This window comes from Lepisosteus oculatus, chromosome 19 (assembly GCF_040954835.1).
Source record: "Lepisosteus oculatus isolate fLepOcu1 chromosome 19, fLepOcu1.hap2, whole genome shotgun sequence".
Taxonomy (NCBI): Eukaryota; Metazoa; Chordata; class Actinopteri; order Semionotiformes; family Lepisosteidae; genus Lepisosteus; species Lepisosteus oculatus.
Genome location: NC_090714.1, coordinates 5,798,032 through 5,813,256, shown reverse-complemented (window position 1 = coordinate 5,813,256; position 15,225 = coordinate 5,798,032). Strand labels below are relative to the sequence as shown.

General features: G+C 44.0%; 1 protein-coding gene across 4 annotated transcripts in view; it reads left to right on the top strand.

Moving 5' to 3' along the window:
* The window catches only part of ankfn1b (ankyrin repeat and fibronectin type III domain containing 1b), a 247,474-nt gene extending 241,206 nt beyond the window's left edge, over nt 1–6,268 (top strand). For all 4 annotated transcript variants that reach the window (XM_069180849.1, XM_069180847.1, XM_069180848.1 and 1 more), the window contains 4 exons: nt 776–942; nt 1,401–1,611; nt 1,986–2,560; nt 4,086–6,268. In XM_069180849.1, coding sequence (XP_069036950.1) covers nt 776–942; nt 1,401–1,611; nt 1,986–2,560; nt 4,086–4,373 — 1,241 coding nt within the window. In that variant the 3' untranslated portion in view covers nt 4,374–6,268. The remainder of the gene's footprint in view (nt 1–775; nt 943–1,400; nt 1,612–1,985; nt 2,561–4,085) is intronic.
* Nucleotides 6,269–15,225: the final 8,957 nt, after the last annotated feature.

Here is a 15,225-nt window from a genome sequence, read left to right as displayed (position 1 = left end):
ACGGCGCCCTCTAGACCGAGGCTGACACCAGCAGTGTTAACAGTTTCAGATACGGTCTTCTCATTCGCGGTGGAAAACATTTGCTCATCCTGGTGCTGTAGAGATAGCGATTTAGCCCACTCTTTAGCTACTGATAAATACTGTAGATGACACTCACCTTTAATGGTAGGAAAACGGGTATTTGCAGTGTTTAGGTCACACGTCATTTCAAAAAGAACAACTTGGTACACAGATTGGAAGTACGCACAGGCCCCTGAAAGAATAAGAAGACTGGTTAAGATTCAGTGTATTTCTTCAAAATGAATTGGGACAGGTTCTTTGCTCTGCTTGCCTGTGGTATTTTTAGAGATTCTTATTACCTTTCAATCATGTAGTTCCTTTTTGATGATACATATGTCATGCAAGGGTCATAAGTAATATGAATAAGGTTTGAAATAATTGACATTTATACATTGGTGTTCATAAGTGTAGGTAGTAAAATGTGTGGTTTCAGGGCACAATCTTATTGCAGATTAGTGGAGAAGGGGAGCAATCAGAGCTGGTCTGTAGGTCAGTAAGAAATGCTTCAAAGCATTTCTTGTAGCAGATCTACAGTATATAATGAACATTGCAGTTTTCACATGCTTCAATGTGAATTTACTTTGTTTTCTACACGGAGAAAAGCTAAATGACTAAATAAACGAAATGGACGTTTTGGTTGCAATTCTTGCTTGGTCTGCTCCTCTGAGTGGTTTCAGGGTGCCATGTTGTGATGGTGTGTGCCCTGTCTTTGCAGTGCATTTTGATGCCTACTGCCCGAGCTTTATTGGGCAGTACTGCCGTGTCTCGGCCCTGCTGGAGCTGGAGTCACTGATGTCCCAACAGACCCTGCGCGAGGCTTTCTCCGAGTCTGAGCTGCTGGCTGCCAAACAGAAACACCAGCAGGTCCAGGAGCACATGCAGGTGAGACCCACGCCACTCCCACTTCAGAACAAAGCCCACAAACGTCTGTTTCAGGGGCTGTGGCAAAACTACAGCAATAGTTTAAGAAATAGTTGAGCTCCTTGCATTCAGTCTATATTACTTAGAAAACAAATCATTTGGATTTGGTCTACTTTAAAAAAAGTGTATTGTTTAAAAAAAACAAAAGACAAAATGTGTAGCAAGGAAAAATGTAGATCCTGTTTAAATCCAACTTTAATATTGATTTTAAATGCCTCCAAGCTCAGAGTTAGAAGTAACGGCATGATTCCACACCATACTCCCAGTGCCTCATTTTAAACAGCTTTGAAGGGTTCATTCATGGAACGGCCTTTTAGAAATGCTGCAAGTGGAGAAGATATTTTTCAGCTCCTGTTTTAAGACGTCTCCAATGAGTGACCAGATTTGAAATCCCTCAATGTATCTCTTGGTTTGATCAGCAAATGGAAGAAGTGTGGAGGGAGGCTCGGTGGATCATGGACTCTCTGCAGTATGCCAGGTACAAGCAGCCGTCTGGAGGCGTCTCCCTGGGCTGGATCATCGACTTCTCCCAGGACGTGGTTCCCGATAAGCCGAGCTCCACCTCCTCGCAGCCCGATTACCTGCCCTCCCCGATGCCCTCGCCCGAGACCAGCCGCAAGCACAACTCTGGTGAGAGAATCTCTCTCTCCCTGAAGCCACAGCACAGCCGCCCTCGGGAAGTCCTTTAGGGGGCAGGCTGTGGTGCGGACAGCTCTGAACCTGAAGGCTGCAGAAGAATATGAGGTTGCAAATGTGAGGAAAGCTGTCCGGCCCAGTTAGTTAGTTTGGCTAGATCTGAGATCCAAAGAATCAATTGGCAATTCCATAATGGAAGAAGATGATATGAAAAAAAACCCCCACAAAATTGTGAAATTTTGTGTCCAGCTCAATAATAAAACCCCTTGGTTTTTCACCGTTGGCTTGGCTTTATTGCGTAGTTGGAGTAGACTATGTTAACCCGTGGCATCCCAGTGATCAATCTGACCTCGATGTTACTTGTGCAGATTTCCATGGCCTCTCGGATGAAGAGGGCTCTTCGGAGGTCTTCCTCACCACGGACAGCGATTACGACTCCAGTCGAGCACAAAGCCCCCGGGAGCTGGACCTGCTACCCCCCTCGCCCTGCTCCTCCGCCATGGAGCCGGGTTTCTCACGCGAGGGTGCCGGGGGCCTGCGGGACTGCACGCCGGATGTCCTGCAAGCCTCTGAGCCCCCGCCCCCCGAACCCGGGGACAGGAGGCACCCGGCCGAGCTCTTCGACAGCGACTTCATCCTCCCCAGCCGGCAAATCGAGCTCCTCCGCATCACCGAGAAGCGCCAGGCCTTGTGTGTGCGCACCAGCAGCTTGGAGTTCCCCGCGTCCCTCGCCTCGCCCCAGCGCCGCTGGCACCGGCCCTCGTCCGTCGACCGCTGCTCCACCGAGAGGGGCCACCCACCTCTCCCTACCAGGGCCAGGTCGGAGGAGGGGACCACCCGCTTCTTGGAGCCCTCGCCCGGTGCCCGAAGGAAGAGCTCATACATGACAATACGGGTTTATCCTCAGTACCGAACTGGCCTACCCAAGGAAACCAGTGTTAAGGTATGAAAGCGCATTTAATCCCTACACTTTTCCTCCTCATCCTAATCTCCACCAGGTCCTACAAATTAATTTGTGGGGCCTCCTGAGTGGGTCAGCTTGTAAAGGTGACCACTTGAGTGGAAGGTGGGCTCTATGGTTTGAGCATGATTCCGGTCACTAGCTGACTGGGACTGAGATTACCCAAGCATGACTTGCACAGTGCACAACTGACTGAGCCCCACTAAGGGCACTGTGGGATTAATTGGCGAAGGTGCCTTCCACTCTCAGTGACCCAGCAACACTTGTGACCTCTTTTTGCAGGCATGCCATGCCATCGGTTAAGCATGCATCGCTCCTCTAGTCTGCACTGAATCTTATTCATAGATGCTGTGCTGCTTGTGATGTGTTAAAAGATGAGTAGTTTGAAGTTGGGCATGTGAAAGGAGTCAGCCTGCACTCACCTGCACATTCTCCCCAGTGTGCAATCATTGTTTCATAGCTGAAACACTACAAACACACAACTGGCTATTCTATTTTAGGAGCATGTTCCAAAAACAACATATGATTCTATAACAAATTATATATTATACAAGAAAATTGTATAATTGTATAACTTGTATTGTTATTGTATATTGTTATATACAATTGTAGAAATTGTATAACTTGCATCAGACAAGTTTCTTTTCATGACATTTTATCTAATATGACAGATTCTCCAACAAAGTTACCCAGTGCAGTACTTACCTTAGGCTTCCAATAAATGTAACACTTAAATTAAAACATTTTATTCAGTCTCAAAATTGGTCCTGTTAAAACCTCAGTGATATAAGCTTTACAAAATATCCTATGCAAAATTACATTTTTCAAGACTTGAATTATGCGTTCCACAGCTACTTTGTTTTGGCTGTGATGCTGTGCACTCTGAAAGCAGTCGATGTCTTGTTTTCTAGGTTATGATTTTGTCATTAGAAGTTATGTGGTACAGATTTTTTATAGTCTTCTACTTCCTGGATCATATCTTCACTATACAGATGCTCTGCTATGTAACTTAAAGAATAATAGTGAAATGGTCTTTTACTGTATGTCAAACATAAAATATATTTTTTCTAAAAACAAATTATACTTTCAGCTTTTTAACATCATATGGCGTTATTTAACGGACATTTGGGAAGAGGTAAATCTTGAATTTCTGCTTTCCAGTGATAAATCCTTGCTGGCTGCCCACAACACCACATGCATATTTTGTAGCGCTGCTCCCTCCACCCCCAACTTCACCCTTTCAGCTTCCTCCCTGGCTCATTCCTTGTAAGTGGGGTGGTGACAGCTCTGACCTTCTGCTGTTATTTCCTCAGCCAAGTACGACAACGTTTTAAGCATGTTTTCCCTTTGTTATCGGCGACTGGTTTCACCGCTACTAGAATTTGACCAACTGGTGAATGAATATTTGATCAGTTCTGTACTGGAACCTAGTTAAGAAACTGTTTGCATTCCAGTTAACTCCAGTGCAGCTCAGCCATGTGCCGTTTGTCCCTCCTGTCGTCCTCAGCTCCGCGTCACACAGAAGACGTCCGTGAGGGAGATGGTGCGGCTGGTGGTGCAGGAGATGAACGAGGTGTCCCGGAGGCTGCTGGGAAGCCCGGAGGAGTTCATTTACAGGGAGGAGCAGCTGGAGCACTTTGGCCTGGTCCTCGTGGTGGACGACAAGGAGAAGTGGCTCCAGGAGGAGCTCCGCCCGCTAGAGCTCCAGAACCCGTGGGTCCGCGGGAAGCTGTGCGTGCGCGTCAAGGAATACTCCCCGCTGGCACTGCAATTCAGCCGCGCCACTACCGTTTGAGAGAGAAGGGAACCCCTGTGTCCCCCTGCTTCCCATTGGTCTGGCTCGTCTTTGGAGGAACTCAACTTACTTTAGGCAGCCTCGATGCCGGCCAGAAGTAAACCTCATCTGAGGTTCTTGCACGTCTTTACCTGTTACGTTTCCCGTTCGCAGCAGTTCCGACGTCATTTTGTTTTGGTTTGTTTTTTTGTGCGACAGACGCTGCTGAGACTCTTCCCCCGTAATGCAGCCGATCCTCACAAGATCACGGTCCTTCAAATGTAGACATTGAACAGGATTAGCTACTTTTTTTGGGGGGGGGAGGAAAAAATCCAAGACTGGCAAAAGGGATCTGTTCAAAAGGGTCCAAAGGTTTTTCTTTGGAGGGAGCAAAATAACAAGTGCTCTCAGTTTAGCGGAATCAGCCTGCAGGATAGCAACCACATAGAATGTGCTCGGGTATGAGAAACATTTATAGATGTTTCATATAGTGATGTTACGTGTACTTCTTATATTTAGTATTAAAAACATCCGATGCAGTCAAACGTACACTGTTCTGTGACTGCACCGCAACTGAAAACCCTAACCACTGTATTCTAGAGTCTCTCCAAAAGCACTTCTGGAGTGGTGGTGTTGTGTATAGGCTAGTGTCCATTCAGAGATGTAAACTATCAGATGTTAGCCTTCATGAAGGATTAAGGGTTCTTCCAGTTCAGTATCTATGCCCGTGAGGAGAGATACGAGAGGCCGTAAACTTATACTTGACATGAAATAAATGCAAAACATGGAGACTGGCTGAGAGCCATGGACTTACTGACTCGATGGGTTGCCTTTCTCAGGATTGTGGAAGAGGTAAGAGGAGCTGAAACTCTTGAAGAATGAACTGCACCGTTTACCAAAGAGACTCTGAAAACGCTGGTTAAACGTTTATTGTTTCTCAGACAGTTGCGACTGGAACTGGCAAAAACAGATAGTTATATTGCAAACAATTTGCAAGCAGGAAAAACTCAAGAGAAGCAATATTCTTCTTCCAGATCCTTTTTTGACATGTGTAGGAAGCCTTGAATCTTCCTGAACTTGCAAAGACGCCGAAGATGTATATCATGCTGTACTAGTCATCAGCCTAGATGTTTGTATTTGTGTTTGTTATACAGATTAGTGATATATCAGTTGCACAAAGTTAGGGGAGTTATTTTTTTGTTGTTGATGTTGATATTCTTTCATTTTGTAAGTTCAAGTACTTGCGTTAGTTATCTACTGAAGTAAAAAAGAGTGTCCTTTTCCTTCCCCATTCTTCAGACTCGGTGTCTGAATGCTTGTTTTAACCTACAATACTTAATCTGTCTGGGCAAAGAGGAAGCTCTGATTGTTTATTTTGACTTCTAAGAGCTCTGTGTTTGCTTCTGTGGGTCCAACAAAAACAAGTCTTGTGGTATACTGATGTTTATTTGTAAGAGACAAGTCTTAGTTCCACTGACACAGTTTCATTATTGTGTAAGAACTTAGATGTATCCTTCAGTTTCTACAGTCCGTTTCAGTTTTACTGTAGGGATGAGCTGCACAATGTATACAAACCAGATGTAAAGGGGAATTCTGACAACAAACTACAAAGGGGATATAAGGTGCTTCGCAGTCTTACTTGAGCAAAGTTTCAGTTACAATTTTTGTTTAATGCTGTTGACATGAAGCTTCTGTGCTATTTAGGGTAACTGAAAGGGTCCAAGCTAGCTAAGACTGCAGTGAACTACATGTACAATATCCTGTTTTTCACCTCTAACGTTTTACGACATATGAAGATGCAGAAATCTCTGCTTCCCACAATTCAGCAATCTGAACAGCCCGGTTCATGAAGAAGACATGACATCATTTTTTAAAGTCTATTTTTATTGGATAATAAATGAATATTATTAAAATTATTAATGTGCATTTCATTATTTTTTTTTACTGTTTTGCATATCTTGTAGAGTCTCTATATAGGTCTATGAAAATATTTTGTATTTTGTTTTACACTTACTGTTTCCAAGCCACCTAAACAGTGAAGTTTGGACTACCTGGATATTAACTTAGCCTAAGACTAGATCTAAGCAGTGAAAACTGGCCCAAATGCTTATTTTTATTTGTTAAAGGGATGAGATGTGTTCAGCAGTAATTTAATCCATAGAAACAAGTTAGTTTTGTACTGTATTTCTTGATAGCGACACATATCCTTCATTGCAAGGTCACTGTGAAAGTCATGTTTAAACACAGTGTGCCCCAATTTTAGCACGCCGTCAAAACGAATCACTGAAATAACTGTATCTGTCTGTCGATCCCTAAGAGACAAGCAGAGGCCTTTCTGGAAGGTGGGAAGATGAAATCAAGAATTGAGCTGGGTAAGGACGGTCCATTTCATTCTCTCGGTAAGGCCTTCGTCACACAGCAAACAGGCCATTTGCCCTGGATCAATGATGAAGATGACGAATTTGTATAAACCACCTTTCAAGGACTAATTACATATTTACATGATATGTTAAGAAGCCGTGGTAGCTCAGGAGGCAAGGGCGTCTAGCTCCTGACTGGAAGGTCCCGGGTTCAATCTCAGGTAAGTAATGTAGCTTGCTCTAATTCCTTCCAGATGGTTCCCAGGTCCACTCAGCCTGCTTTCCAAATGAGTACTGGGGGGTTAATCCTTCTGGGGGTAATAGGCAGGCCGGAGCGGGATGCTGACAACCTCACCTCCACCTCCAGTGTCGGATGGTTGAGAAAACATGGTGGCCCTTGCCCCCTGTTCCCCCATTGGCCTTTATAGCCTGAAAAGGGACCTACTTATCTTTTTACCAGGATGTGTTAAAGGGACAAGTACCTCGAAGATGGGTGTGCGGGGGGGGGAGTCTGCTTACAATGCCTCATTCTCTCCCGTATCCAGTCCTTCGTCCACAGGGATTGGTAGCTGTGTGCCCCAAGATGTGACCAGCACACAAGCGGCGATTCCAAATTGAGTTGAAGGTCACAACAAGAATCGTGGATTCGTGGTAATTGTGATACCCAGAGTGTGACTGACAGGTCTCACTTTGATGAACAGAGGTGGAACAGTGCTTGCAAGTGTATTTGAACCCATGTCTGACCCTCCCCCCCCCCCACCCCCCCTTGTCAACTCAGGTTTGACCTTTTCAGTAGCTTCTGATTGGCATATATGTTTTCTTTCTTCTCAATGAACTGAAGCATTGAGGGCATTGTCATTAATGCCACTGAAAGGAGCCCTTAAAGGCACTGTGAATACCTCCAGGATTAAAAATCCCAGGATGCTTCCCATGGAGGCTCAGCATGCGGCACCCTTCGCCTTTAAGAGCAGTACTTAACCATTTTGCAAAAGTAATTTAAGAATTGAGCCGGAATTCTGACACCTCCTAATTTTAACCTGAAGACTCCGGGAAGAGCCGTGCTAATTTTAGCCCGGCACATCTCGAAATACTTTTAAGAAAACATTCCGAAAAGTCTGGGAATAGTCGTGATTCGCACTCATTAAAGAAATTCGGTGGAGTTATTTCGTCGCTGGTGAGCTGCCTGGTTTATGTCTGCTGCTGGCTGCTTTGAGAGGGAAGTACATTTTAAAAAGAAAAGGAATGGGGACAGGAGTTGTGGTGGCAGCGACCTGTGTGAAAAAGGAAAGCCGGGTGTCGGATTATACCTGAACTCAGGAAGTGCAGATAATCCGAGCCCATGATCTGATCATCTGATCTACCTGCTTTCAGGAAACATGCAGAACCTGAGCCCGAGATCAAAACGTTCCTATTAGGGCGGCTTTTCACAATATCCAGACCTGAGATCCGATCCTACCTGAATTTAGATTCTTAAGCCTGCGACGTGATCTTTCCTGCTCCTTCGCGGTTTAGAAACTCACAGAGCAAGACCTGTGCATGTCCTTCTGTCGCTGAATAGGTCAGCTGTTAGGTAAACCATAAATACTTCTAATCAGGTGCTTAACCCGGTACATATGAGCTGTACAAAATGCATCTACCCATTTTCTGTGGATAGTGCTTTTTATCATGTCAATCCTGTTTGCAAAGCCTTCCTCATCACTGGTATATTTAAAGCTTACAAAGCAAAATTACAGTTTGACAATATCAATTCCCCCACCGATCAGGACTTTTGCTGTAGAACCAAAAGAAAAAAAAAACGAGTTTGCTTTCACAACCTCACAGGAAAGGCGGATGTTCTCAGTGTTGAGAGAGGCTGGTGAAGCAACAGCTCAGATAAAAGATTGTCTTTATTCCAGTCTCACTGCTCATGAATTTAGTCCTGGTGTAATCTGAGAAACGGGACTGGCTACAGTACGGTGCAGAGCCAGCTCATGCTCTTCCATGCCAGCCAGCTATGCTGAACTTGAACCATTTGGCAGCACCTAAGGACAAAATCCGAGAATGCTAATGCCAATTTTAGAACACAATCCCAACATTAAAAGACACAATTACCATATCTGAGGCCGTGGAAACCAAGCAGGACGACACCCGCCACGGCCAACACAGACTGCTCGTCACCCTTTCCAGCAAAACCTTTTTGTATCCTTATTAATTACAGATGCCTTCCTCTTAAGTATACTACTATAAATTGCCTGCCAATTGTCTATCCCTTCTCAGGCAGTGTTAAATAGACAGCACAAGGTGTGGCCCTTCCTGTGATTTTACCCAATATTCCAGGCTCTTTGCGGGAGCTGGATGCCAATGCCAATTCTTGGGCATGTCTGCTTTTATATGCAGTTCTGGCATTCCACAGCACATCTTGGGATTGGAGGGCACATCCTCACGCAAGACCGTTAAAACGGGGGGCTTGACCGTAACCCTGTGTCTTTTCGTTCCCTCCATCTGAGGGGTAATCTAAGGTGAGCTCCGATCAAGGGATGTGAGGGTGGATGGTGCCCGTGTCAGACGTTGGTTTCGCTGGGTAATGAAATGACTTAAGTCCGTAGGCTGGGGTTAGGATGGCTGTAATCCTTTCCTGAAATGATCCCACCCTGGAGACACATGGAATGAGGCTTTTAAAAAAAAATCTTAGCCTTCTGATATAATTAAGCATGCTAGCAGAAGCCCTCCTTCAATCTCATGCTAGAAATCTGTGCGTCATGACCTACCTCTTATTATAAAAGATTTGATAGTACTTAAGTATCCTTGTTTTAATAGCATGATTTTACCTTTTACAATATAAGTCTCACACTGATCAGACCAACCTCAACTCCAGCGCGGAAAGGCTACCCCAGACATTCAGGATAATCCATTTCAGTATTGCAGTACCTTCGGATAAATCATTTCTACAAACGTGATAGAAGCCAACCGGTGTCATCCTCACAGAAACTGTTGCATCTGTTTCTGTATTTTGGATATATTGGATCGATTGAATCCAATGTACTGGGGCCAATTGTATCCCTCCCATTACAACGGCAAATCAATGTCAGTATGATATTGATAGGGAAGCGTGCAATGACTCCCATAAGAAAAGAACAAGACTTTTTATAAATCATGCCTGAGCATATTGCTGTGTCAGGTTTTTATAAAGACTTTTGAATTGCCCAAATTTTATCTTGCTTACATACCTTTGAGTAAATCCGGCGCAGAAATATGAACTTGTCAATGTCCTGTCTCTAATGCTAAAGAAAATCTCCCTCAGAATCTCCCTGCCGAACATTTTTTGAGGCTTACTCGTTTTCTGCTTCTCGTTTATATATGGGATGATTTGTTTTTATGAATTTCTTAACATTCTTATCTTGATGTGCTAGCAGGAGGGGAAGATTTATATGACGGCAGACATAACCAATCCTTTGTGCAGGATCTGTCACCAGAAACCAATCTTCAGTTTAAACTGAGCTCTCCCTCATGCCCCAACACCCAAACCATGGGTGGTATTTTTCGGAAAGTTGTAAGACACTGCAGGAATCTCACTTAACCAGTTTTCAGGGAAATTGTTCCAAGGGGAGCTTTCCTCTCTTCCCTGCTCCAAAGGCAAATGCTCTTCTGCAGGAAAGCAGCTGACAGTCTGTTCCCTAGTGTTTCTCCTATTTAACAGCCAGGCTACTGTAACATTTTTTAATATTAAAAAAAAGCCCGCCTTTATAGATCAACTGCGTTAGGTTTAGGAATCATGTAAGTTTCAATAGCTGCTTCACAGATCACCTGTTTTTCCTAGATTTGCCTCAACACTGAGTAAAAAAAAATGCGGTCAGCCTGTATACTACTACATCACGCCCTTCTCACTCGAAAGCCTGTAAACCTTTAAAGCACCTATAAAACACTTGGCAAGGCCTTTTTGAAGTTTTTATGAAGATCTGCCTTTATTGTTCCCCAAAGATGAGTCCAGCTCCACTGGCGCCTCTCAGCTTTCTATAAGTGCCAGTGAATTCAGAGGAGCAGGAGGGGAGGGGGGGGCTGGGATGTTTGTAGAGTTCCCAAACAGGGATGGGATGAGAAAGCATGTGGAACTGAATGTGCCTTTGTGTCTGCAGTGTGTGTGTGGGGAGGCTCTTTTGGAGGACACGGCAGAGAGACTTCTTGGCCTTTTTTTTTTCTTTCTTTTTGCTCTGCTCGTGTTCCTAAGAGCATTTAATTTGATTAATATGATTTGCGAGGGTGAATATTAATCGCCCCCCCCACCCCCTCCTGCTGTTTCACCAAGCCCGAGAGGCGGAACTGTCGAAACAGGGCTCTGAGCAGAATTCCAGTTCTGCTTCTTGAGTGCATAAAGTCAGTGGCAGCGAACGGATAGCTGTTTGCCTTGACTGAGGTACAGCTGGCTCTGACCAGTGAAATGGACCTGTATATGTGTGTCTTGCGCGGTCTTTTAAAAGCAAGTGATGACATGGTTAATTAATATTACTAGAAACTCTTAACACTGCGCCATAACCATGGATTAATATAAAAATGTTATGTGTGTGTACGTATTAACATCTGTGTTTTAGTACACATGAGACATTCTAGACACATAAATTTAACCATTTGCAGTCATTGTGTCCCGATATGTATTCATATGGCTTTTTATCACATCCAGAGCCTGTATATCCAAAGTGAAGGCCCAGTGCAAGAGTTTACATGAATGTTGGATCAGTTTTTCCAGGCAATCTCTGTGCCAGGCTTGGACAGACTTAGGGCTGCAGAGCGTTGTTAATTAATTTCCTCCATGTTTCCAATGCATTTATCACTCCACCCCAGTTTGATACAGCATGGCTGATGCTTTCCATTGCCAGAGGTGTCTGAATAGTCATCTTTGAGCATATTTGAAGCCTCTGTTTTGTGAAATATCTAGGCACATACGTTTGAATGAGCATGGTTCACTTGGGGAGCTACATCAACACATATTGACTGCAAAGGAACGACACACCCCTGAAGAAGCCTGAACAGCTGGGACATTGTCTTTCGACTTTTCAGTATGGAGTTAACCTCCTGGTTTCTCCTACTCGCAGTGTCAGCCCAAGACTGGCCTGAGAGGCACTCTTGAAGCTTCTTGAACCTTCTCAGAGTCTCAAAGCTTCTCCGGTCATCTCCGAGACTCAATTCTAAATTTAAGAGTATTTTTCTCTGCGTCACCCATCGCATATCTCCTGCTTCATCGTATGTTGCAAAAGATGACTGCTCTCTGTGCAAAGTGTGAAGATATGTACTTTACATTTACTTGTTTAACATTCTGATCTTTTGTTATTTGGCACATCTCTGTTGATTTGCACAGTGTATACAGATATAGACCGTAGAGGAGGGATTTTTTTCAGTATGCCCTTCTTTCGTTAGACATGGACAGTTCAGGAACACATCCCCTGCAAATAAACAGGACTAGATGTAGAGAAAAGTGTCTTAAACAATCTTTAGAAAACAGGACTGCTGTTGTGAACTGTGATTGCATCACAAAAAGCCCTATACTTCAATGGGTTCAATCTTCGGGTTCAGAAATCATGTGTACTTCAACCACTGCTTCACAGATCACCTGTTTTCCCAAATTCGGCTCAACACTAAAACACAAATTGTGGTCAACCTACAGTATATATTAGACTGACCGCATTTACATTTTCTTTCCCGACCCTGGTATGTCAGAAAAATGCAGTACCTAGCCACATTAGAAAACAGATCTTCACATTTAAAGAGTTGCTTCCTTTCAAATGACCTGGGTGGGTTTATTTTCATAAATGAAACCAAAGTCAAGCTATTCAAATTGAACTCGCAACGACTCAGACGTGTACTATAGAAGCCCAAACCTTGCTATTTGTGTTTTAAACTTCACCTCAATAAAACTGAGATACAAAAATGATAGGAGACTTTAATTCAAAGTGTTGAAGATATAACCCATATTACCTGGAAACATGAGAAAAATGACTTTTTTTTCCCCATTTGAGCTAAGAGATATCTATGAGATATCGTTGGGATAATCTGATTCATTACAACGCTTTTGAGAAAACGCCTAAGAAGGCGACCAATAACAAGGGGGGGGGGGTATTTTTTTTGTGACTCTAACATTTACAAGGCAAATTGTGATGTCATCTTGGCACTGTGTAAATACTGTGGGGATGAAAGAAAAACTAATTAAGCCATCTACAGTAAAATATTTTTTTTTTCATTAGGCATCAGCACAATAAGCAGACAAGACTTGGAGGCACTCACTAGCTCCTTGAAATATATTATTAATTACAAGCTGTGAAAGGCAATGGGGGAACGATAAAATGTTTGAAGTCACTGTTTCTGGTCTCTTGAAGATCCCAGCCAGACCCCCCTCGGCACCACTTACTCCCAACAGCCATCGTTTGCACAGAGGAACGCTTGGCGAATGGAGACGTTTTTTCAAAAGGAAACCCAGTGCCTCCGCATCCAAAGCTCATGCCTAAGCTGTTATGGCAGCCGAAGGAAAATGGAGAGAGATTAAAAACACGCCCGAAGTAAAAAAAAAAAGTACTTTTCTTAGTGTCAGTGGAGGCACTAACCATTAATTTTATTTTGGTGTTGACTTGACATCTACTGCTTGTTAAAACATTTGTAAGAAACAAAGTGCAGCAAGTTAGGGGTGGGTGAAATGCCAGGCTCATTTAGTTCTCCACTCCAACTTATGAGTATATATTTAAAGAAATGCCTTGGTTTCCCCCAAAAACAGACAGCCTCCTCTTTCCAGATGTACCGTTGAGCGTCATGGGAGCCGAAACACGTATATAACAGTAGCCCCCTCATAATCAGTGGAAACAGACCCCAGATGTCCATGTGCAGACAACTGTATGCACACGTATTCATGTATCATAGGTGCACTTTCGTGTGGGATGTTTTGTTTAATGTTGCTTTCCCAACACAGAACAAGGAAGGCAGTGGGCCGCTATCAAAAATAGATGACCATGTGCATCAGCCATTTTGTGCCTGATGTTGTGCCGCATACATGTCATCCCTGGGCCAGAGCAGCTTGAAAATGACTGGTAAGCTTGGAGATTTATTGTAATGTTTTTTGCACCATTTTACTGTAGGACCCCAAACAAATGCTACCAAATGAAGGGTAGCAATACTCCCTGTAGAAGCAGAAACAGGAAAGCAGAAGGAACTAGAAAAAAAACAGGACAGGACTGGGCAAGCCACAAGCAGATGAACTTTCATGTACATGAGAGTAGAGCTTTAAACGCAGGCAGGTGTATAAAATGAGAAAAACTAAACATGACCAATCTTTTCATGGAAAATGATTAAGGCATTTCTGATTTCAAATGCCCAAGGTTTACGTCCACAGAAGAAAGCCCAGCTATATTTTTGGGCTTCAAAGAAATGCCTTCCACTGACAAGTAGCTGAGCTCCTGCGCTCTAGAAGAGAAACATTCACTCATACTTTATCTCTCTTTCCTAACGTTAATCCCGCATCAGCAGGGTCCGCTAGTCGGCACACCAGTCTCCATTTGGTGGTTTGAACCAAATCTTTGAGCTGGCGTTGCCATTAACTGCGACCGAGAAATACTCCAACCGGCACGTCGCTCCGCCTGCCATCGGAGTGGGATGGGGGGGGAGAGGAGAACAAAGTAATGTGGCCAATTCATGGAGGGGGATTATTAGGAGGCATGGGAAATTTGGCCAGGGGTTACACCCCTACTCTTTTCGAGAAACACCCTGGGATTTTTAATGACCACAGAGAGTCAGGACCTCGGTTTTACGTCTCATCCGAAGGATGGCGCTTATTTACAGTTTAGTGTCCCCGTCACTATACTGGGGCATTAGGACCCACCTGGACCGCAGGGTGAGCGCCCCCTGCTAGCCCCACTAACACCTCTTCCAGCAGCAAATTCACTCATACTTTATACTGCTGCATTATCAGTAAAGCCGGCTGGGAGTGAGAAGTTTAAAGCTGACACTGCTTGAGATTGTCAGCAGGATTTGTGACACTGAGAATAACTTTGGAAAACATTGATTTCAATACAGCAGGCTGCAAATCAACGCACAGCGCATTGCCAGTTCTTTTTTCAACACTGGCATTGCTAAAATGGGGTTTTGCTGAGGGAATGGTTAGCACTTTACGGAGGTTGTTTTCGAGAGACAGCCCTCTAGTGTCGCCACCCATGTTTAGCGAGCTCCAGCTCAGGTATAGGGGAGAGCTGTTTTATGTTTTTACTTAAGAATACGTTTGGGAAGTGAGCTGGAGTGCATCTATTATTTGAAACAGCCTCGTCAAAATATTTACCAAAATAAAAAAAGAATAGTCATTGATGCTGTTTGGCTCGTCTTGCTGAAAAAGGGCTCTTTGCATTCACCTGCAGTGAACTTACTGTTGATTTATCTTTATGATGGCCAAATAAAATAGGTTCAGATTCTGGTGATGTGGTGTCGGAATTGGAAGAGGGTCACAAAACAGTTTTGAGCTGCTGTTGCTGTTGGCGTCTTGGCAGAATAGGAGGGATTGACGCACA